This window comes from Sitophilus oryzae, unplaced genomic scaffold (genome assembly GCF_002938485.1).
Source record: "Sitophilus oryzae breed Bouriz unplaced genomic scaffold, Soryzae_2.0 scaffold_1604_pilon_pilon, whole genome shotgun sequence".
NCBI classification, from domain to species: Eukaryota; Metazoa; Arthropoda; class Insecta; order Coleoptera; family Curculionidae; genus Sitophilus; species Sitophilus oryzae.
The window spans coordinates 1,458,493-1,483,697 of record NW_022146286.1 but is presented as its reverse complement, the minus strand read 5'-3'; the positions used below and the strand labels follow the sequence as shown (position 1 = coordinate 1,483,697).

Genomic DNA, 25,205 nt, shown 5'->3' with positions numbered 1-25,205 from the left:
TTTTGTAGACATTTTATGGTTATGAAATCCTTACTTATTTTCTTTTATGGGATAATGTAGTATGTGCATTGAGTGACATAGTTTGTTCAGTTATCGTTCAACGTCATGTCCTATATTGTCGAACTCTTTCTTTCACTTGACAACCAGATGAAACAGATTGATCAGATTGATCAGAAGACTTCAGCGTTTTCATTTTCGTCTATATTCAAATATCAAAATTCAACATGTGAACACATGCGCCGTTTTCCGTCTTTCAATAACACTGAATCACTTACTGCTTCAGTGAGACTGAAATGTGAGAACCTACCTTTATTTGCAGGTTATCTACCACAGACATTCCTCCGATGAACCTAGAACAGTTGCAGCAGAAATTAGCAGCTCAACATTTAAAGGACCAGCACAGAGCCTCTACTACTTCTTTACCTCCGATGACTACTTTTGATTCATCTGCCCAAGATCACAGGCGACATTCAACTGTTTCGCAACCAGCATGTCCCCAAGAATACAATAATTTACACCAACAAATCATTCCTGAAGGGCAGGTACAAGACTTCAGCCAACTGTCAAGTGCTAAACAGGTTTGCATAATTTTTCTTTTAATACTTATCTTAATACCTTTAATGTTGTAGAATGTAGAATGAGTAAGAGGAGGAGGGGGTTAATCACCGCCACCTTAAAGATCTATTGTTTCCCCCTTTCTTGAGTTATAGCTCATCATGGGGATCTTGCTGTTGTAGGGAGGACAGGGTATTTTCCATACTCCTCTGACAACAGATGTTCATCCTCCGAGAAGTGGGAATCTACCTCCTATGAAGGTATACACCCTTCCACGGTTGGAGGTTAGCCCTCCGTGCCCTTCACAGCTGAGGAGTTTGTCTCCGGATGGGGTACCCGCGACGTGGAAGCTGGAGAATCTGTCCCCATTTTCTCCAACTCTTTAACTTGGTCTTTCTTTCTTCTCTTTTTAACTTGATCTTACCTTGATACCGGTGTTGTCCCGAATTTATAATAGAGAATATATCCCTCTTTCTCTATTGCCTCCTTGGAATTGAGGTCATTTACACCGCAAGGGTTAGTCGGTCCACCTCTACAGAGCCCCGCATGTAGAAGTAAGCGAGAATACTGGTTAAGACCAGTAGAGGCTAGTAAGTCTTCTGTCTAGCCACGGCATCCCTTTGGGTCTGCCATCATAAGATTTAGGCGGTTAAGCTAAGACCCCCACATTCTCTGCCCGTGATACATGACCACAGACAGTACAGTGTGCCTGGTATGATGGACAGGGTAGTCCCAACTGGCATCGTTACACGTCTTGGTGTAATTCCCTGGCTACGACACTACAGCCAGGGAAAAGACAATGAGATGCTCCTTATACCCAGCCAGAGTGCCAGAGGGGAACCCCTAGCAGCTGACTAGGAGCTTCCCCGCCAAAGACATGGTCTCACATCTCCTAGAGGAAGTACCTTTAATGTTACAATAGCAAAATATACTAAAATACTTGACTTTTAACACTGGACGCGCGTTTTGCTAACTGCTATGTTAGCATCAGCAGATAGATGACTAAGAATTACAAATTGGACGTTTATATAGGCACTCAATTGGTATTGACCAAGCGTGACATCCGCGAAGCGAAACAAAATCAATAGAGTGTAACAATAAATTACCAAGTCTAGTGCAAAAGAGCTGAGAACTGGACCATAATCTCTGTTTATGGTTTCTTGACATTTATTTCTTTTGATTCACTGATGTGCATCTAATTGCCTGTAATTTGAGACATGTTTGATTAATTGACCCTCAATTCCTCTCATTACTCTATTTTTTATAACGTTTATTTCTTTTTCAAGATTTCAAATGAGCAGTTGGAAGCAGTTATAGAACAAGGTACAGTGATGGTTCCAACTGTAGATCAGTTGCCCGCTAAAGAACTGTCACAAGATACTATCTCCCCGAACCAGATTCAACCAGTTATTGAAGATTTCGAGCTTTCAGAACAGGTAGGTTCTTATTATTACTTACATCATGGTAAGTAATATTTTTTCTGTACAGGGTTAGTCAACGATAGAGTAAAATTTATTATCTCATTTGTTTTGAGAATTACGAAAATATGTTAGATATAATGTATATTTTTAGATTATTTGTAAAATTATCTGAGGTCTTTGTAAAATCTACAGGGTGGTCCGGGAACCTTCGGCAGCATATTCTGCAGATAAAAATAAGTAAAAAAGTTCGTATAACTTTATGAATGCTTCGTTTCGGAGATATTCATTTTTGTTTCGATTTTTTCCAAATAATTTCTGAACGAATGGAGATATTTGGAAAAAAATTGGTGAAGGGGTGTCGATTTGAATGATATATCATATGTCAACTTTTGAGATTTTCGCATATGCTTTATTTGAAATTGTAACATACGGTTCTAACAACAATTTGATTTGACATACCAAGTGTGTAGTACCAAATTATTCGTAAAAAAATGCTTTTTCTAAATACGCTAATGAGCCACTTTCGTTCCATTTGAAAAAAAAATGAGATACAATTAAAAATACAATTTGGGCATCTTTTAACCGACCAGGATAAGACACTAAATACATAGATGATCAAATCTATTTTTCCAAGGCTCTTCGATTAAAAATTAGTGTTTTTAACACAGCCATGGCACTCTAGATTGAAATTTAAAATACGATTTTTTAAAGCGAAAATGTCAAAAGTTGACATATGATATGTCATTCTATTCAGAGTGTCATTTTCTATCGAATAACGTAAAAAAAATTCCGAGGGTGCCATTTAAAAATTAAATTGTCATTTCCGGTGAAACAAGAAGTGGCCGAAAATAATTGAATACGTCAATCAATCCTAATTTATGGCATATACTAACATACCAAATCTCGTTTTTTTATCTGAAAAAAAAAATAAAAAACTTGTAGAGGTCCACTCTTGGGATGCACCCGCTATACCCAAAAATAATTTTAAATCTTGTATCTTTATAACTTTTCCTAATACATTTCTAGTCAATTTTTTTAATTCTCAAAACAATTAGTAACAATAGTAAACTTTTCTCTATTGTTGACCCACCCTGAATACTTACTGTTTTAATTTTTGTCGTATTACTAACCAATACTAATCATTTCAATCACGTGCTGCTCAATTCCCCGTTTTATATAAAAAAGGACCAGTCCTCCTCGACAGGGATCGACCCAGACACATTACCCAAACGTCGAACAAAACGCTCGTCACTACGTCACCGACTCATAGTCGACTCGGTATTCTCAGACGGCACCGTAGAATGCCGCCTGTTATCGAAACAACGCACTATAAGCTTTAAGTTCAATCGTTTGGACACTACGTCGAACGATATCATCAACGGCTTGACCAAACAGGATCTGTTGAAATCGGATCAGCTGGAAAAGTTGCGCGTTCACCTTCAGGACGTTATGAACGAGCTGAAGTTAAAGCCTAATAAAATACCCGAGTGCGCTAGAGAGGGGTCGTGTAATGGCGACGGGCAAAAGGTGAGTTGGATCAAATTAAAAAGAAAGTAGTAGTAATGGGCATTGCGATTCTTTTTAGTGAATCGAATCGAACGATTCAATTTCTCATGTTGAACCGACTCCTACGATTCGTTCATTTGAACGAACCACATGCATAATTTACCTTTCATAAAAACAAGAATCGTAACTGGCACTACCGGCGATAATTTGGTCGGACAATTACTTAAGGGGCCAGAAAAAGAAATATACAGTTCTTTCATTTTTTTTCAACACTTTATGGTACTGGCATAATTGGATTAATTACCAATAATATCAAATTATCAATCCAATTTATATATACTATTTATTAAAGACTTCTTACTACCAATTTAATATTTTTAGAGTGTATTTTAATTTCGATTTAATAATCGTATAATAAATAATTAATTGAAATCCTCTACTGAGAGGCAGGAGACTGAAACATACAGTCTTGTATAAAAAATTTTATTTAAAATTTCTACTATTTAAAAAAAATCTAGGCAACATGTTTCGGGAGTAACAATCCCATCTTCAGTCCCGGAAGCTAAAATGTTATAAAAAACAATCAAAGTAAGTGTTTTTTGTTTTGGGGCAAAGGAAAAATTTTTCGTCTATTTTAAAATGTTATTTTTTTTTCTTTAGCCGTATTTCCTTGATTTTTTTGTGAACTGTATAATTGTCTCAACTTTTTTATTATAAACTTTAGTATTTGACTTATACAGGGTTAATCGAGATAAATTGTTTTTTGCCATATCTTTAAAACACCCTGTGCAATAATTTCGTGGGCAAATTTTCCTAAAACATTATTTTTCGGTCAGAACCATGTATCCTGAATATTTTGTTTTTTGAGTCATGTGAACACGTGCCTTGGTTAATTTTTAAGAGGAAAATGAACTTGCCACAAACATTTTGCAATTTTTTCAATTATCGTTACTTTTTGAGGTTATTCTTCATAATGACAAGGTAGCTTTGGTGATTATTGTTGTGTACGGTTTGCTTGGAAATGACGATCGATGACATTTCCCATATAATTTTACATATAAAATGACAGCGATCTTCATTTCATAGCCACCGCTAACGCCATTTTTATTCGATCGTACGGTAGTTCTTAGTGTCGAAGATTGGTGTAAAAGTTTTTGATCTTGTTGAAGATGGCCGAAATTTTGAATATTCGCTTGGTTTCTGAAGAGGAATGGAAAAACAATATATATGCGGTCTCATTCTCATTAACAGTATGAACCAGTCTACAGACAGTTATAGCAGTTGGGAGAGGCAATATAAAGTTTAGAGTATTTTTACAAGTTTTTTGTTTGTTTGTACACTTAGTTATTATAGTTATTTTTTTTTAATATCCTTAGTTCTGTTAGTTTTACTAATATTTATGAAAACCAAGTCTGTCTCGTGACTTTTTTTTTTTAAATTTTAATATAAAGTTCTAATCAGTGTCGATATGACATTACGACAATAGTCACAAAAGCCACTTTGTGATTGATATTAAAAAATAACATCATAAAGTAATGATAGTTGAAAAAAATTGCCAATTGTTGGTGGCAAGTTCATTTTGCTCTTAAAAATTAACCAAGGCATGTGTAGATTAGTCAAAAAAGAAAATGATCAGGAGACATGGTTCTGATCGAAAAATATTGTTTTAAGAAAAGTTACTCACAAAATTATTGCACAGGGTGTTTTTAAAAAACAACCCTCCAATTAACCCTTATAATAAGACAAATTATAACAGTTTATAAAAAACTGAGTTTAGTTTGCTAAAAACATGAAAATAGGGCTAAAAGTAAAAAAAATATAACACTTGAAATTTTCCATTGCTTTTTTTGCATCTGAGTAGTCTCTATAAATGTTTTGGGGACAGTTGTTTTCTATGTTTATTATAATGCATAAATTACAACGAAAAGATGAAAAACACGTGATTAATTATATTAATAAAACATTTTGTGGTTTGCAAAGTGTTGTAATAATTTAAATTTAATATATTAATCTAGTATTTATTATTACATGCTGGCTAAAGATAAAGGTTAGACATGGCTCATTGACAAGGCACTCTCATAAAAAGACACACCGGAGACATAAATCTGTAAGTTTACTATATTCAAGTTATTATATTATGTTTGCGCAAATTTTTAAAACAGATGACAAAAACTTTCGAGACAAAAAACTTTAAGTTGTTTTCCATAAAGTTTACGTTAAGATACCATCTGAAAATAGGATGTTCAGCATAAGATTCTTTAAGGTTTGACAGGGTTTAAGGCGAAACTTTGCGACGTGCATTCAGCCAGATATTTATAACTAGTGATGGGATAACTTAAGCGAAAATTCGCTCGAGTACTCGATTGTTGAAATAACCCACATCGCTCGATTATGAACGAGCGATGCAAGTGACGAGTACAAAGCGACGAACGCAAGCGATCCTAGCATGAAATAAATTGAAATCCGCTTTTAATGTGACATACTCGATAATAAGCCGAGCGAATTTTCTACATACATTGCAGGTAGCAAATTTATACGACGCCGTATACTAAGGGTCGGCATTTCTGGTCTTGCGTGCCGGTTTTCATGTGTAAGAAGAGTACGGTCAACACGCTTAGTAAAATAGGATGTACTGAATAAAGACAGAAGGCGAGTATTTTCCCAAGCGCATGGAATCTAGCGTCAGATTAAAGTAGTTATGTAATAAATACTTCGTATTTTTGCTCACTCCGACTTACTAGATTGCCATAACGACTCATTCCTATACATGTAAACGCCGACCCAAAGGTTCGCTTGCCAGCGGGATATATATTTATCCGTTGCGTATCTGAGGGACAAAATTTTACGACCTACATCGACAATGCTTTGAAATAAACTAAATCAAGCGACATGCGACAAGGGAATCGCTCGCCACTTGCTACTTGCCATTCATCACTGCGCACGCAACTTACTGCTTGGCGCTTGGGGTTAAAGAGTACTTACAACAAGCGACGGATGAAACACCGTATTTTTAAATACGAGTGATATTTCGATCGAGCGATCACTCGGTTATTGCAATCGCTTGAAACTCGAGTACTCGATTATTGAAATTAATCGGTTTTTCCCATCACTATTTATAGCATATTCTTAACGAGTCTACAGATTATTGTGACACCCTTTATAGGCAATAATGGTAGTGGTTATAGTAGTAAAGTAACTATAATTGATTGAACTTTCCTTTTCTAGAAGGACGAATCTAGTACCCGACTGCTCGAGAACAAACAGGCCTATTTAGAAGTGAATCAAGAGGACTTCCAGTCTATCAAAACTACATTGACTGATACTATCTATCAGAATTTAAGGTATTGCTATAGCGCTACGAGTCTGAACATTTCATTGTAATTCGTGCTTGTTTCTTAGATGTCGAGAAAGTTTAAACTCGAGTGGTACCGTGTCAAGAAAAACAAGTACCGCATCCGAATATACCCCCGAACATACGTACATAACGAATTCGAACAACAATAATAACCAGAATCCCTTAGAACTGTCGAATGTCAGTTCAAACAGCGACGATTACCTGATCGCTACGACGGACCTTTCTTCGGTATGTATTTTGATTTATTTTTATGTTTTTTTTTATTTATTATACGCTGACCGACACAAAATTTTCATGTACAGGGTGTCCCGTTTTCGTGTTTTTCAGCGTTTCTCGTTTATGAGTACAAAGAAGAAACTAAAGAAGCTACACGCATGTTTATCCTAGCCCTTTGTTCTTGAAATACAGGGTGAATTTGAAATAGTTGTATTTTTGACCCCCTTCGTATCTCGGTTATCTTATAACTTATCGAAAAGGTGAAAATTGAGACCCATAGAGTTTTTCACGTAGAATTCAGTGGCGTAACTAGATTTTCACTAGAAGTTGCCGTTCTTTAAATATGATCCAAACTTTTTTTTTTAAATAGATTACCCTGTATATTTTTTTTTATTTATTTGCCGTATTATGAGCTTTCTAAAAATATAATATACCCTATAATTATTTTCATAAACAATAAGGTAAAAAATGCGTTATTTAACTTTTTAACATAGGCGGGCGGTTTAAATTCTTCTTCTTCTTCTTACCACAGATTATAAACTTATCGCCAAAAGCATTGTTTTTCGTGGTTCCAATTTTCGGAGTCGCGCACTAGTTAGGTTACTAGTTTGCGCATATAGCACGCCCACTTATGGCCTCTAAAATTGTGCACAGCGCCTGACCGGCCCAGTTATTACGCTGTTTAAACGCGAGTTTATTTTTGCGCACAGGAAATTTTACTCGTTTGCTCATCGTCATAAAAACAATTTTTGTACCACGAATTAGGGACAAGATTTTTATCTGTATACTTATGGTATACCTAATCTGTGTTCTTACTGTGCCTTGTCAGGTCCTCCTGACGTTGATAATCACTATGGCGAGCTGATCCCTGTTTTCAGCCACTTTAAACAATTGTTAGGCGCTATGTATGCCTCTCCATTCTCGGATGTTCCTCAACCAGGAGATTTGTTTTCTTCCTCCGCCCCTGCGGCCCTCTATTTTTCCCTTCATAATAAGTTGTAGAATCCAGTAACGATGTCCTCTAAGAACATGGCCAAGGTATGACAGCTTTCGGCATTTAACTGTTGTCAAAAGTTTACGAACTGCCTTTGCCCTGTTTAAGACTGCTTCATTTCTTTGCATAGCCACCCATGGTATTCTAAGCATTCGTCTATGTTACCACATTTCAAATGCTTCCGGTTGATTGTGGCGGCTTTGAGTGTCCAGATTTCAGTTCCGTATAACAGCACAGACCAGATGTAACATTTAATCATTCTGTCTCAGCTTTAAGTTTACACTATCGTTACAAAACAGTGATCTCATCTTCTGAAATATTGTACGGACTGATTCAATCCTGCATGTAATTTCCCTGATGATGTAGCATCCAAGGATGTGATGTAGCATCCCAGGTATTTAAAATTGGATACTCTTTCAACGTTTTGTCCATTTATCTGTAGTGACGCGTTGAGGTATGGCTGACGGCTGAAGACCATGAACTTTGTCTTAGAAACATTTATATTCGGCGTCTCTTTCTCGAGAAAAATAATTAATAAGCTTAGCTCTTGTTCATTTTAGTTAAATCTTTGAGACATTTTTGCAATAAAAAAATGAATTTTGTTTGGCAGCAAAAATCAATTTTTAATTTTGACATTGGTCGAGAGAGTTCGACAATACATGACGTGACATTGAACGATGGCTAAACATTCTATAGATTATATTATATTTTTAGAAAGCTCATAACAAGGCAAATGAAATAAAACAAATAATATACAGGGTGTCCCATTAAAAAAAACATAAATTTGAGTCAAATTTCGAAAATGACAACTAACAGCCACTAATCAGCCAATGCCACTGGATTATACGTGAAAAACTCTGCGGAACTGTTTTCACCTTGCAACATTTTCAAATTCGCTTTGTATTTCAGGAACTAAGAAGCCTAGAACAAATCTGTATGTAGCATCTTTAGTTTCATAAAAAGTACCACAGTAGTATGAAAACCGCATCTTTGTATCTCTACTCTTAAACGAGAAACTCTGTACTAAATCACCCGAAAATGGGACACCCTGTACATGAAAATTTTAAGATTGTCAGTGTATAAGATTATAATAATAGGTTGATCTAATCTGTTTATTTATAATATTAGGCACCCAGTAAGAAAAATATATGCAAAGGATTCAAAGAAGATATTCCTGATCATGCTGATACTCTAAAGAATGAATTAACGGAGAGTTTAAAACAAAAAGAATCGCTTCAGCTGGTTCCTGGACAGAAAGTGAATCTAAAAGTTTTTGTTATGTCGGTTGGGAAAGACGAAGCTAAAAATGAATTAACAGAACCAAAAATAGAAATGAAAAATGATCAGCTATCTGCGCCAGTTGATTCTAATCCTCCTGAATTTTTAGGAACAACATCTCAAGGTATGGTATTTTAGACTTCTATTATTATTAGATTAGGTTACTTGACAAACATTTGTTATTGGGGTATTTTTGCCATGTTGTGAGAGTGGTTTACTTGAGCAATTGTTCGTCACTCGTCGCGCCGCGTGAGCGCTAAGCTTGTTGATTACAAATGAAAAAAATGTTTACAAAGATGAAAGATGGTATACTTGCCAAGTACGCAAATATTGGTGTAGAGGGTGTCCCATTTTGGTTGAAATCATACGGTATGTCCGTTATTAGTGAAGATAAAAGGATGTGAACCTGTCCCACTTTTGTTAAACGAAAGCTACTGTAAACAAAATTTTCATGACTGTCTTTGTTTCTGAGGTACAGGGTGCTTTTTGAAAATTTTGCAATTTGGGACACCCCCTGTATCTCTGTTACTGCGAAAGATATCGAGAGAAGGTGAAAACCGTTTATTGTAGAACTTTTTACGGAGACTACAGTGACGTAGTCTGTTATTCTACTAAAATAATATTTTCGAAGATATGAACTAAAGTTATGTTTTTTTAAATGGTATATTTATAAATTATATGATTGTATATTTATAAATTATATGATTGTATATTTATAAATTATATGATTGTATATTTATAAATTATATGATTGTATATTTATAAATTATATGATTTGGTTTGTCATAAGCTTCTCAAAAATATATATCACTCTATCACTATTTACTGCAATATTTAAAAGTTTTTATTAAAAGTTCATATTTATTAGTAGGCCATGATTGATAATAAAAAAAATAAAGAATTATTAAAAGTATACTGCTATCTGTCTCTTTGGCTATCGGAACTTTTAGATATTCCTTTAGCTAATTTATGTAAAATATAGGTACTTTCAGCAAGATGGGGCTTTTCTCTTCCAAACCAAACCAAACAACTTTGAAAATGTTAGAATTTTGTTAAATTATTATTTCTCAAATCAATGAATTACTAATGGATCCATATGATAGCCTCCCTGATTCCCGGATTTGGCCGTTCTTGATTTCTGATTTTGGGGATTTTTAAAATATGAAATAATATATTGTGGCAACTACAACAATGTCGAACTTTGAAGAAAATGCTTTAATAATGCAAGCTTTTAGATATTTGCAAACTCATCCCGTTATAATAAATTCCGTTATAAAGAAAGAAAAATATATTCAGAGATTCAGTGGTAACAGTTCAAAAGTAAAATATATCAATTCCAAATAAAATTTTAATGTGTGTATGACTATTTTTGTAAATACCTTTTTGATTTTTTGTTATTTATCACTGCCTACTAATAAAAAAAATGATATATTTTAAATATTGAAGTAAAAAGTGAAAATAAATATAGAGTGATATATATTTTTGAGAAGCTCATAGCAAGACGCATCATATGATTTATAAATATACAGGATGTTCCGTTTGAAAAAATATAACTTTAGTTCATATTTTCAAAAATATTTTTTCTGTAGAAAAACAGACTACGCCACTGTGTTCTACGTAAAAAGTTCTACAAGAATCAGTTTTCACCTTCTCGATATCATCCACAATAACGGAGATAGGGGGGCTGTCCTAAACTGCAAAATTTTCGAAAAGACCCTGTAGCTCAGAAACGAAGAGCGCTATGAAAATTTTGTTTACAGCATCTTCCGTTTGACAAAAAAGTGGGACAGGTTTGTGCAAACCGCACCCTTCTAACTTCATAATGGAGATACCCTATGATTTCAACCAAAATGGGACATTCTGTACTTGCCAAGTACACGAGTCGTCTTTAGAAATACCGTAGTGACGCTTTAGAAATAGAGTCCGGCTTTAGAAATACGTAGTGACGCGACGTGTATTTGTAAACAGTCCACGTGTTTATCAAAAATATTCATATTTTAGTACTTTAAATTATTTATATTTTTTTTATTTTACGGGTATAAAACTATTTGTTACACGTAAAAACTATTTTTTACGTATAATAAAATATTTGTTAGGCGTAAAAAACTATTTGTTACACGCAAAAAACTATTTGTTACACGTTATTATTACTTTTTCAACATTTCAAACTACACTTTTTTAAACATGTCTTTCAATTTAATAGTTGTTCCCTTTGAATAAGAAGACTAAGGAAGGAGCATATCAAAAATCTTAGGTACACCGCGATGGGCCTCAAATATGGCCGACTTAAATTCCGGTTTATCAGTGTCGTTCTAATTTTATTTAAAAAATGTAAAACTATGATGTAGGGTAGACGTGGGGTAGACTCAATAATTTGTTGTTTTATCCGGCTACCAGCGCCGTCTCTGGGGACCTATTCTTGACCACATCTCGCATCTTCGAAAAGCCATATAACAATACACGTGATGCGTAACTTTGCGTATATGCCGTGTATTGTTATAAGGCTTTTTCGGAGATGCGAGCAGGGTTCGGAAGTAGTTAATTAAGAGGAAATTTACCTGATTAACTAACCTAACCTAACCTAACCATATTCAAACGCCGCTGCCGCCGCGCCGGCGCCGCACATAGGGGTGTTTGGTCTATAAACCTGGCCAAAAGTGAAATATTTTTATTTTCATTTTTTATCTTAACTGAATACAAATCTATAAATACTAAATATAAGCGCGTTTATTAGCTTTTTTAAGTCGTAAGTTGACTATCAAATAAATAATATATTTCAATTATAAGTATGAATTATCTTGAGTGTATTCTGAATATTTCTAAGATTATAAAATAGTGGAATTGTTTGTAGTGCTTTTTTGCAAATTGTTTATAATAACTGTCATCATGGATACAGAGCCAGCTGGCAAGTCCTGTTTTATGCCATATTTTTATTTTGAAACGTTTTTCTTCTATTCTATTTCTTTATAATGTTTTGTATTTAAAAATCAGTGGCATTTTTATAAGGTGTAAGACTATTCGGCAATATTCCGCATGGAAATTAGTATCCGTTCAATGCTTAAAGTCTCCAGCTTTGGAATATGTACAAAAATCTTGCCAATATTTGCCACTGCCAAAAAAACATTGATTTAAATAGATTCTTAAAGGAAATAGTATTTACCCTATAACGCCCATCCTCGCTCAATTATCGTCTATAATATACAAATTACTTTCTTGTTCTGGCATCCTCATCTAATTGCTTGGTTTTGCACAGAATGCCCCTATTTGATCGGTGGAAAGGGTTTCAGAGTAGTGGAAAAAATATTGTGTAGGAAAAACAAAATGGGGTTCCATATTAGTCCCTTTATTAGCAACCTCTCCTCTAATAATTAATATTACTAGCAAAAAAGCAAAAAAATCATAAAACATAATTTTGGCCAACTTTTAGTTCTTTATACCCTCTGTGCGCCGTCGGCGCGTTAAAAGCAGAAATAAATAAATTTTCGTTCCGGTAAAAGCGAGAACGCCGATGAACGCTGGTTGACGGTGCCTGCCTGCCATCTGCCTGCTTTCACTGTGAACTAGCCGATTTGATAACACGCTTTAAATTTTTCAAGGTTATAAGCGCGAGGCGGCGCGGCGCGGCGCTACGATGTACCCATATACAGGGTGTCCCAGAAATAAGTGCAAGTATTTTAACTTAACTGGTAGTATAGTTCAACCCCAGAAACACGCCAATGAGGCTTTTTTCTAAATAATTTTTTTGAAAATTCGGAATTTTTGAAAATTTTTTGAAATTTTTTAGTTTTTATTTAAAGAAAATAATTTCTTGATAATATGGCAACATAGGTAGTAGATTAAAGTTACAAGAAAGAAAATGCAGAAAAGATCCAGTGGTTCTCAAAATTTTATCAAAAAATATTTTTTGGAAATTTTCAAAGTAAAATAACTCCGTTATTTTGGACTTATTTGAAAAACGATAATGAGAAAATATGTTTCTTTTATCGAGATTATCGAGATCTACCGCTCCTTAAAATACTTGCACTTATTTCTGGGATACCCTGTTTATAACAATACTCGTGATGCGTATACGCAAAGTTGCGAACGATGTCAAGAATAGGTACCCAGATTGACGCCGACTACCGGTAAGCGGCAAACCTGCCTCCACTATGTTCGTACCCTAAGAGTCGGTGGAAGACTCTCCAATGCAAATGTCTCTTACGAACAAAAATTTCTAAGCCTTTTGCCATCAAAGAATCACGTAGTACAATTATTGCTTAAAAAAGAACACTTAAGGCTTTTACATGCTGGCTCTCAAAATACACTATCTAACATTAGACTGCGTTTCTGGCCATTAAATGGTCTTAGAGAAGTAAAACGAATCATCCACAATTGTCACATCTGCTACAGATTTAGTGCTCGACCAGTTTCCAGTTAATGGCAGATCTTCCCAAAGAAAGACTTCAAGTCGCTCGATCATTCACAAATGTGGGTATAGATTTTGGTGGACTTTGAATAAGAAGACTAAGGAAGGAGCATATCAAAAATCTTAGGTACACCGCGATGGGCCTCAAATATGGCCGACTTAAATTCCGGTTTATCAGTGTCGCTCTAATTTTATTTAAAAATGTAAAACTATGATGTAGAGTAGACGTGGGGTAGACTCAATAATTTGTTGTTTTATTTTACGTTGTGAATAAATGTTGGTAGTTATTAAAATTGTTATAAAAATATATAATTCTAATAAAAATAGATAAGTTATAATAAGTATTTATTAACACAAACATCCGATACGCTACTGCAGCAGGTAAGTCAAATTAACGTATCTAAATCAAAATCTAAATTCTTTGACATCTAAATTTTGACAAGTAATAAATAAAAGCTAAAATGCAAGAAAAATATATAATTTAGTTAATTTAAGTGAATTTCATAAATGATCGGTTTACTACACGTATGTATATTATATAGTCACTTACTAGCGAAAAGTTGTTCCATTATTTCACTCAATTTTTGCAGAGATCTACCGTACGCTACACAACCAACTATTTTAGAGTCTTTTTCGATAAATCGCGATAGTGTCACTGTTAATTTAAGTTCGGCCACAAATTCCATCTAGATTTACTACCTTTATACAACTATCAGTAGTAGAATAAATAATAAATAACATAAAATCAGCTCCGTAAAGACTGACAAATCCACAAAATTTCAAATCAAATTCAAATGTGTCAAATGAATGGTCAAACAGAACTGTCAAGGATCCCCACCCTAGAGAGCTTTTATGGTGCCTTTTCCGCCCACCATGCATGAATACATGGATAGCATTATGCTCCTTCCTAAGTCTTCTTATTCAAAGGTTGTTCCATGTCTTCAATTTAATAGCTGTTAGTAAGAAGTTTCACTTCAAATATGCGCACATAGTACACAAACATTTTTTTTTAAATCGTTTCAATTACTTAAAGAAGAATTAATTTTCAATTTTATTTTGCAGAAACATTACCGACTAAACAAGATAATAAACCAGTCGAAAAAATTATTCAAGTTATCGTTGAAAAAGGAGAAAAAACTACCGAAAATAAAGATGAAAATCTATCAGTTAGATCTCCTAAACGAAAAATCTCTAGATTCTTGGTTAGTCCAGTCTTGAGTGGACAGTTAGACGTACCAAAATATGTAGAGAACGCCGGTTACAATAGCCAAGATAAAGGCAATGCATTAAAAATTGAATTAGAAGCACAAACTTTGGAGAAAAATGCTTCCGAGAAAGTCATTTTATCTCCGACTATAGTGGAATATAACCAGATTGATTCTTCTACGTTGTCTCCAAACGATCAGCTACCAACTCAAGCTACTAGTACTACAGAACAGGTGGTTTTTCAGTCACATACAATGCAGCCACCCGAGCAGACGGTACACAATGTTAATATACCAACAAGAAAAAATTCGGCGCCACTGGAATGTATCCGATTAGACGGAGAGAAGGCTATGGAACAGAAAATTAGCGTGTGCAGTTTAAAGGAGGATAGTACCATGTCAAAGGGAGAACTTGGTATGTATAGAATGTTCAGCCATCATTTAACGTCACGTCATATATCCTGGAACTCTCTTAATCACTTGATAAAAAACAAATCTTCAATTAACCCTGTAGTATAATGAGTTAAATACTAAAGTTTATAATAAACTAAGTTTAGGAATTAAAGTTGATATATTTATATACAGTTTGCTAAAAAAATTGTGGAAATAGGTCTAAAAATAAAAAAAAATATGTATAACATTTTAAACCTGAGCAAACATTTTTCCGTTGCGTTTTTTTGCATCTGAGTGTACATGAAAAAGAGAATTTTATAATTTTTTTTTCCATTAGCAGCCGATTCTAGTCGTAGAAACAATAATAACTGATGGTAGTTCATTTAGAGAGTATAATTAGCTTCTCTTTTTTTTAATCAGGATATTACATTATAAGAAAAAGGAAAATGTGCGCCTTAAATTTAATTTTACTTTTTTATTAATTTCCCTATAGTTATAAAACGTTTATAAAACTATAATTTGGTTGTTATTATTATAGTATGCGGTCCTGAATTGATCAACACTATTGAACAACTGAAAATTAGTTTGGAACATTTAAAGAACAGTAATCATCCGAAGAAAGAAGAAAGTGAGACAAAAATAGTGTCCAGTACTGTTGAGGTAAGTTGGCGTTTTGTACAGGGCGATTCAACGCTGTGCCGATCAAACTTAATCACGTGCCTAAAAGTTTATTTTATATGATCTATACATTGAAATTAGAAGAACAAACTTCTACGCTAAATTGAATCCACTAATCTATACCGCTAATTTTAAGGTTCTGACTTTTCTATTTAACTTTTTTCATAACTTTAAAAAAATAAATATTGAACGTTATTCTGTCGTTGACTCATCCTGTAGCTGGCAACTGTTACTCTTGGGTCGGTATTTACATGTGTGGAAGTAAACCGCATAGGGATCTTATTAAGTCGGAGTGAGAGAAATGAGACGGAGTGCTGTTGCGGCGTTGCCGGTACGCCTTTCCCTATCAACTAAAGTAAAATCACGATCGCAAACCGCTTATTTTTAATAGACTTTTTTTCGAATAGATAACTAGATAAAATCATTAGAAATGTTTCTGAGCATCTGAAATGGAATTATAAGGATATCTTTAAGGTATCATTTTTTATAACGAGAAAACGTCAGTAATCGCGATAATTTAAAAACTCAACTTTTTAACACATAACACGCCATAACTCAAGAAACACTTTAGATATTGAAACTTTTTTTTATTTTGGAGGTAGGATCTTTTACAATATATTTAAATAAGAAAAATTCGATAAGGTTGTTTTTGCCATTCAAAAATTGTAAACAACCCATCTATTTACTTTTAGAGCATAGCAATTTTCAGCAGTCGTGTAATTTTTTTATTGATAAAGATTTTCACTTACTGTCTACGAAGAAAGTACAGCAGGAATATTAAGAAAGTTTTTGAAAAAACTAGAGATATCGATTTTTGAATTCAGAGTTCTAATAGCCCGACCACTGTCGAAAACCAACTCAATTCCACTTATTTTTACCAAAAATGCAAGTATTTCTAGCTTGCACTTAAAAATTTTCAAGCTATAGAGAAAATTACAACGACTCGTTAATAAATAAACAAATAAAGTATCACGAGACGTAATTAAATCGTGAAACTGAACGCATGACGTACACCTTCCCCTAGAACTCTAAGTACTGACAGAGGTACTGATTGGGTCGACCGGTCAACTGCGACAAATCTGCTATATCCCCTTCCACGTCTCTTAGCAATGTGCACAGTTTCTGTTCTCTCTTTGTTCAGTACATTATAAACGCATTGTACTCTTCTTACATACGGAAATCTCGACCCAAGACTAACCTTTGTCAGCCCTTAGTATATTTAAAGTTATGTTCTAAAATGCTGTATTTTTAGGTTCCAATGGTAAACCCTTCAGAATCTGAACCTCAGACTACTTCCATACCCTCTATACTACAAACACCGGAACCTCAAGAAATGGCTGAGTTTATTCCGTCTGTGCCGCTTCCTATGCCTCAGCAACAACAAACTATAGTATCTCAGCAACCGTTGCAAGCTAATTTATCTTCCCAAATGTCAGTGGATATTTCCCAAGCACAAGTACCGTCCTACGAGCAGGCAATTTCTGTAAGTTAAAGATAATATGTTACCCTCGATGTTACCTTAATAAATCCTTGACAGCGATTGTCTGTCATATTAATTTCAATGTAGTTTATAATAATAATTTGAATATTTTACAAATACTTACTGAATTTTATACCTTAAAAGTTGGTTAATTAACTTTTTTTTTCAACCACTATCTTTTGACAGCTCTCTACAGTACTAAATTAGCTAGATTCCCCAAGCCACATATGTGGTCCTGACTTATAATTTGATATTTATAGACGTTTGGTCAGACTTCTCAACAGTTACCTGCATCAGAATCATTACAAAATTTGGAGAATGGACAGAATGTAATTCAAATATCCCAACAGCAACAATTTGTACCTCAGGAATTAATTGATCAATCCTCCATTTCAAACCAAGACATTGTTACTGGCCACTGTGTTTTAAAAGATTCTCTAACGCACATTGAAAGGTAAAGTACATTATTAAATATTGCATTTAATATGGTATATGAAAGAATTTTATAAAATCTATCAGAAAAAATGATGCGGTCGTAAAATCCCCGTCTGACATTGGCTAACATATTAGGGCTAATAGTTTGGAAAGCCTCTCATATTTTTACTTGAAGCTCATCCAGATTATTAGCCCTATTATGACCACCCCAAACACTTGCTTTAACTCCTGTTCTTCATTAATCAACACATCAGGCATTTTGTGTTTTTGTGCGGACACGCACCCATGTGTTTCAAAATTATTAATAACTCTTGATATAGTAGGTAAAGATGGAATTGGCCTGTTTACAAAAGTTTGTGGAAAAATTGTTTGTATATCCCGATATGACCTATTTTGAAAATACCATTTTACAATTTACAATTTGAATTTTCTCACGAACTTCGTAAACATCCATTATTTTACTTAAAAAATAAATTTTACACGAGAGCGTAGCGACAATCTATGTATTCGTTTTGGCTATTAAAACACAAATAAATACAAATTCTGTAACATTCTTATCACATATACTAATAATACCTATTTTTATTTTATCGCATTTTTTCGCCTGCTTTTTATCCGGCGGACGGGTATACGCTAATTCGTCCGGTTCTGCCTATGTTACTACTACGGTGGTCCGGTCTGTATATCTGCCACAATTTTATGTAACACTGTATACTCAAAAATAATTTTAAATATACCTTGCTTAACACTTTTTAAATTATTGAAATTGTTTTTAGAACTAGTCAACCGTCCACTCCTCAACAAGAAGTTAAGGATGATGCAAGTTTCTATAATGATGTTCAAAATAAACCAGTAACAACACCAGCTCCAGCTGTACAGAATTTAACGGTAAATAAAACTTAATGATTCTAAATTATCACAATTCAATTACTTTATTGTCATTTGTCATAAACCTATTATATATTTTTATCAATGACTAAAGAATACAAGAACGCATAATACCTTCGACCAAATTGTTATCATACCTCCAAGCAGTGCCATGGCACATATTTTTCTTAACAACAGGAGATATTTATATTTTTGACCAATGTTTTGACTACGCCTATGGTGTATGCGGTGGTACCATACTAATTAATTACGAAAAGAACGTATTAAAATGTTAACAAAAGGTACAAAACTAGAATCGACACATATCAACTACATATAATATCAGAAAAATAATTATCGATTTCAACAAAAAAAAACGCTAAAAAGGTGGAGTGGACTGTTTATTTACCTATGAAACGTAACTCCTTGCTCTGTCTTATCGCTGCGGCTTTTACACTTGAAAGCCACTTTTATTTTTCAAAACATCGGAAAATGCGGTCCTCAGAATTAACAAGGTGGTACAACTATAGTCCATAATATATCTAGGAGCCCTCGCTAACGACGCTTGCGACCCCAAAAATTTGGATTTTTACGAAGATCGAACAGACATGACGTACTTTTGTTTTCATGAAAATCCTCTTCTCCAGCCGAGATTCTAAACCTCGAACTGCGCATACTACGTTGCTGTATGTATGCCGCGTTGCTACGTCTTTCCAATTTTTCTCTACGGCTCTGAGAGTTGGATCAGACATAGTACTTGTTGTGTACTGTGTGTACCCTGGATAGATAGAGTAACGAATGTGGAGGTGTTCAGGCGTTTGGGCAAAGATAAAGAGCTCTTATCAACAGTTACGGAAAGAAAGCTACAGTAGGGCAGGAGATCAGTGGGAAGAAGACATAATTCCTGGCTTAAAGATCTGCGTCGTTGGTTCGGAAGAACATCTATTGAAATTTTCGGAAATTCCAAAATGTCAAGGAGTTCCAAAATGTCAAAGAACGAATCACGCATAAAATTCATAATATTTCCCAAAATGCTCTTGCAAATACACAAGATTTTAAATTTAATTAATAACTAGAAATGGTCTAACCTTTGAATAAGAAGACTAAGGAAGGAGCATATCAAAAATCTTAGGTACACCGCGATGGGCCTCAAATATGGCCGACTTAAATTCCGGTTTATCAGTGTCGTTCTAATTTTATTTAAAAAATGTAACCTATGATGCAGGGTAGACGTGGGGTACTCAATAATTTGTTGTTTTATTTTACGTTGTGAATAAATGTTGGTAGTTATTAAAATTGTTATAAAAATATATAATTCTAATAAAAATAGATAAGTTATAATAAGTATTTATTAACACAAACATCCGATACGCTACTGAAGCAGGTAAGTCAAATTAACGTATCTAAATTCTTTGACATCTAATCTTTTGACTACGCCTATGGTGTATGCGGTGGTACCATACTAATTAATTACGAAAAACGTATTAAAATGTTAACAAAGGTACAAAACTAGAATCGACACATATCAACTACATATAATATCAGAAAAATAATTATCGATTTCAACAAAAAAACGCTAAAAAGGTGGATTGGACTGTTTATTTACCTATGAAACGTAACTCCTTGCTCTGTCTTATCGCTGCGGCTTTTACACTTAAAAGCCACTTTTATTTTTCAAAACATCGGAAAATGCAGTCCTCAGAATTAACAACAAGGCGGTAGAACAAGTATAGTCCATAATATATCTAGGAGCTCTCGCTAACGACGCTTGCGACCCCAAAACTGGGATTCTTACGAAGGTCGAACAGGCCAGACATACTTTTGCTTCCATGAAAACCCTCTTCTCCAGCCGAGATTTAAGCCTCGAATTACGCATACGTATGCTGCTTTGCTACATCTCTCCAATATTTCTCTACGGCTCTGAGAGTTGGACACTCTCTGAAACTCAATCTCCGAAGATTGATCTCTCTTGCTCAATCTCCGAAGGGAGACGGCGACCTAAGAAGAATTTATTACTAGTAAAAATTTAACGTATACTGTAGCCCCATATTCCGTGTACTTAAATCATATATTTAGTACACATAGACACAGCGTGTTAAGAGTTCTCCATGTCCCCTTTGATATGTATATTGATCTGTAACCCAACCCTAGTAGATAGTACTTACAGAAAATATTTTTTAGCTTGGAGTAGAAATAAGTAGTACTACCGCCTCTTCAGATGTTCTTTCCCCTGTCCGGGAGTTGGGCCAACAAAATATGAATAGTATTCCAATGGGTATCATTTCTGAGGCTCCCGAATCAACAAATAATGACCTATGGGACTTAAACGGCCAACTAAAAAATATTAACGAAAAACAACAGGTAACTTATCAAGTATTACTTAAATATTTGAGATGTTTTTACAATTTTGACCAATTCCTGAAATGATGTACTCTTTTTTTAGATCATTGACAATGCTGCTCAGTTGCAAATGCTTCAGAAAACCACAGACACTGATGAAATTAAAAATCAAGTAATACATGATGCTGGACATAGTGTTAACCAGGTATATATACAGGGTGAATCTTAAATAAGTGCAAATATTTTCAGGGTAGATCTCGATAAAAGAAACATATTTTCTCTTTACCGTTTTTTTAAATAAGTTCGAAATAACCGAGATATTTTACTTTAAAAAGTAAAAGTAAAAGATTTTTCACTTACATTTTGAGAACCGCTGGGTCTTTTCTGGGTTTTCTTTCTTGTAAATTTAATCTACTACCTATGTAGCCGTAATAATAGTGATCAGCATGTGATCAGTATATAAAAAGAATAAAATAATCGTACGATGTAATCAATATAATGGACTTACGTTTTTGACACAAAATTTCCATTTCATGTGATAAACATGGATAAGAGAGAGAATGACAATCTGTGACGAAAGTTCCAAACCTCACGAATTGAACAGTACAATCTTTGATATGTTTAATATATCTCCTTCCCTTAATCTTTTTATTCAAAGTCTTTACATAATATAACCCCTGATTTTCTTTATTACAGGCTCTGCAAGATTCGTCAAAATCTTTTCCAATAGAGAATGAACGTATTAATCAAACGCTCGTAGATGCTACAGGATTAAATCAGATTTCTCCCGAGTCTCCTGCAATAGATCAAACCATTTTTACTACCACTGCAACTAATGCAAATGCATTTTTTGAACAAACAAGTGGTCAAATTCCAGACGCTGGCCAAGTAAATAGTACTGTAGTGAGTAAACCTCAAATTCAAACAGTGTCGTCAGCCCAAGGACTTCCATTGAATACCAATCGTGAACCGATAAATGTGTCTCAAGAAGGACACGCATTTGAGTCTCCACAAGGACCAGATTTTACCACTGTTATCAATACGACGTTTGATTGCTTGAAAACGACGCTGGTTAAATCGTTACCAAATACGGGAGGTAAGTGAATTATTTCGTGTATACCGGGTGTTTTTCAAAAGTGGCTGATCCTTACATTTTTTTTATTCTTTCAAATAAAGTTATTCGGAGTAAAAATTACTTTTTCTGCCTCGCCACAAAAAGTATCTTTTTTTCTCCTACCAATAAAACAATACACTATTTTTCCTATTACTGTAGTTGCAAACATTCTGTTATAAAAAAGTCTATACCTCTGTGGCGGATTCATCTCTTCAAAAAAGTCCAGTGGGTATTTCGCCACTTGTAGTGGAAGAAAATCTATAAAATGATATAGTTTTTTTAGTAAACACTGCTGTCAGCAGTGATTTACTAATAAACAAATTTGCCTAACGGACAAAAAAATGCTCAACGTTTCGGGAATCGATTATTATATCGATATAATAGGTTTGTTCTAACCCGCCGCCAAACCGTCACCAAACGATCACGCTCGTGCGCACTAATTCAGATGTGTTCCAACCGAGATTTGACGGTTATCGGACTATTTGCGTACTAACCTACCTTGGGATCGTTTAGTTACGATTTCAGAACGGTAATTTCGGTACATGGTCCAAATTGAGAACTGTTTGGGTCGACTTGCGCATTAAAGCATATTGGCAGGGATTATCGATTTATAACAGCTGATTCTGGTCCGGCGTCCGGCTGATGCTTCTGCATTGGTTATTTTTTATGAATTCAAATACGTGTGCGTTATACCGTATGATCGAAAAAAAAAAACGGCGTCCAGTTGGCTGGGAAATGACGATCGATGACATTTCCCATTAAATTTACATATAAAATGACAGCGATCTTCATGAAATGAGCCATCGCTGACGCCGTCTATTTTCGATCATACAGTACTTTGGCTTGTGAGTTTGTGTGGAGTACTTAAATCGTTCGGAAATTTTAATTAATTTTTTATTTATAAAATAATGTTCAAAGATTCTACCACTGCAATGAAATAACAGGAAACTACGCATAACAGGAGCATAAAAGAGAGGATAGGTAAATGAGTTAGTGAGTATACAGTTGAAACAACACTTACCAATAATTACTGGATTCTGATTCTCCATTTCAAGAATAATAATTATTATTATTGCAAATTGCAAATAGAAATAATAGGGATATGTTATGAAATTCTAAACAAAAACAAAAAACCGATCGATACACGCACGCTTGACACTTTTGACAGTTCCGAAAACAATCCACAAAGCGTTCCAACGTTGATACTTTTTGCACCGTCACGAAACTATTCGAAGTCCGCGCATGCTAACAAAGTGCAAGAGTACGATTTCGAAACGATCCCGAAATGCTGGGTGGAACAAACCAAATGTAATTTTAACCGAACGCCAACGGTTTTTATAGACGTATCTGTTGAAAAAAAAAGCTAAAGTGTTCTTGAATAGTTGTATTTAGATATTAAGTAGTTTTTTTCTTTGTTTTTTGTGTTTTTTGCTTCTTTTTGCTTCCGACGACGGGAAGAGATATACTTCCCGAAACGTTTTGTCCGTTAGGCAAATTTGTTGTCTCTTATTTTGTAGTTTTTTCTTGCAGTAGAAGTGACGAAATACCCATTGAACTTTTTTGAAATTTTGTTGTCACATTCAGATGATATTATTAGCCTGTAAAATATCTAGCAGTATGATTTTTGAATAAAATATTTTATTGTTTTGTAGGTGAAATAGCATCGGAAGATGGGGAAGAAAAGTCTCAAGTTACAGTAAGTGCAGCTTTTTTGCTCTTTATAGAAATTACCTAAATGAATATTTTTTTTGCTTAGGAGGAAACATTCGAAGAAATGCTCAACCGACAGAAAGCCGAACTAAATGCTCTGATGGAAGCTCACAGACGGCAACAGCTAGAGTACATGGGCAAATACAAGAGACAAAAAGACCGAGAAGACACGTAATAGTTTTTCGTGAAAAATTTTAATTATTTTTTTATCTAAGGTATAACCTTATTTTTATTATAATCAATTCGCACTACTAAACGATTATTTCCTAATAGAATGCGAGAAGTATCGAAGGATAAGTAGTGAAAATATTGTGAGAATGAAGGCTGTATAATCCTAATAGTCAAGATCCGGCTGCAGGATTATTACGCTCATCATGTTTTTAATGAAAACCCCTATTTACGTATATTTATGAATAGGGGAATACACTTTTAACAGGCTGCCAATCAAAAAGTCGCCGCAAATAGGTGTTGTCACGGTTCAAAGTTTTTCCTGTTTGGTTTGGTTTGGCAACCTAAAGTATGTATTAGCAAACCTAAAGTATGTATTAGGATGTATTTCGGGAAAATACTTTAACTTCTACAGGGTGGCTCAAAAAATTGTGAGTGGATCGGGATGATTTTTTAAATGGAATACCCTGTATATTCTGCATTTTCGGCTTCCTTTCTTATCACTTTATATATTCCTAAGATATTATTATATTATTAAATAATGTTTTGCTAGTTTCGGAAATATGTATTAATAAGTAAAAAAATGTTTTTCATCCTTTTAAAAAAAAATATTAAAAATACACAAGAAATGTCCTGAAATTAAAACTACTAGGTATTTACGCAGACAGTAGTATCGACTGACTAGTGATAAATAAAATCTAGGAACTAGTGGGGTTGCAGTCAGAAGGGTTTGGACTAAAATTAATATACTTTGTTAACGGTCAAGCTTTCGGAATTTATTTATTCCATCCTCAGGACACTGAAATGGAAATACATGTTACAGAAAAAGCTATAAAAGTCAAGTAGCATGAACTTATTCAACGTGGTAAAAAAGCTTCTCTAAAAACTACATTAAAAATAGGCTTTAAGGATACATTGAAGACTCCACAGTAAAATCATCACTGACCAGTCAACCACATTATGGCGTATCATGGGGCGAATAAACCGCCTGATTATTAATTAAAACATTGGAAATAATTGCGAAATTTTCTCGAGCACATTTCACGTTAGGTATTTACTGTAGTTGTATTTTTAATATTTCTTTT

The 25,205-nt window shown here is 34.3% G+C and overlaps 1 protein-coding gene across 1 annotated transcript in view; it reads left to right on the top strand.

The window, feature by feature from the left end:
* Positions 1 to 25,134, top strand: part of LOC115880025 — a 58,044-nt gene extending 32,910 nt beyond the window's left edge. Inside the window, exons 24-41 of the mRNA XM_030897136.1 lie at positions 320 to 578; positions 1,842 to 1,991; positions 3,162 to 3,503; positions 5,524 to 5,589; positions 6,708 to 6,823; positions 6,882 to 7,065; positions 9,176 to 9,449; positions 14,793 to 15,350; positions 15,867 to 15,988; positions 17,259 to 17,489; positions 17,747 to 17,940; positions 18,698 to 18,809; positions 20,970 to 21,149; positions 21,232 to 21,333; positions 21,825 to 22,224; positions 23,895 to 23,938; positions 23,999 to 24,167; positions 24,226 to 25,134. Of these exons, the coding sequence (XP_030752996.1) occupies positions 320 to 578; positions 1,842 to 1,991; positions 3,162 to 3,503; positions 5,524 to 5,589; positions 6,708 to 6,823; positions 6,882 to 7,065; positions 9,176 to 9,449; positions 14,793 to 15,350; positions 15,867 to 15,988; positions 17,259 to 17,489; positions 17,747 to 17,940; positions 18,698 to 18,809; positions 20,970 to 21,149; positions 21,232 to 21,333; positions 21,825 to 22,224; positions 23,895 to 23,938; positions 23,999 to 24,127 (3,463 nt within the window). The 3' untranslated portion in view covers positions 24,128 to 24,167; positions 24,226 to 25,134. The remainder of the gene's footprint in view (positions 1 to 319; positions 579 to 1,841; positions 1,992 to 3,161; positions 3,504 to 5,523; positions 5,590 to 6,707; positions 6,824 to 6,881; positions 7,066 to 9,175; positions 9,450 to 14,792; positions 15,351 to 15,866; positions 15,989 to 17,258; positions 17,490 to 17,746; positions 17,941 to 18,697; positions 18,810 to 20,969; positions 21,150 to 21,231; positions 21,334 to 21,824; positions 22,225 to 23,894; positions 23,939 to 23,998; positions 24,168 to 24,225) is intronic.
* The last annotated feature ends 71 nt before the right edge of the window (positions 25,135 to 25,205 follow it).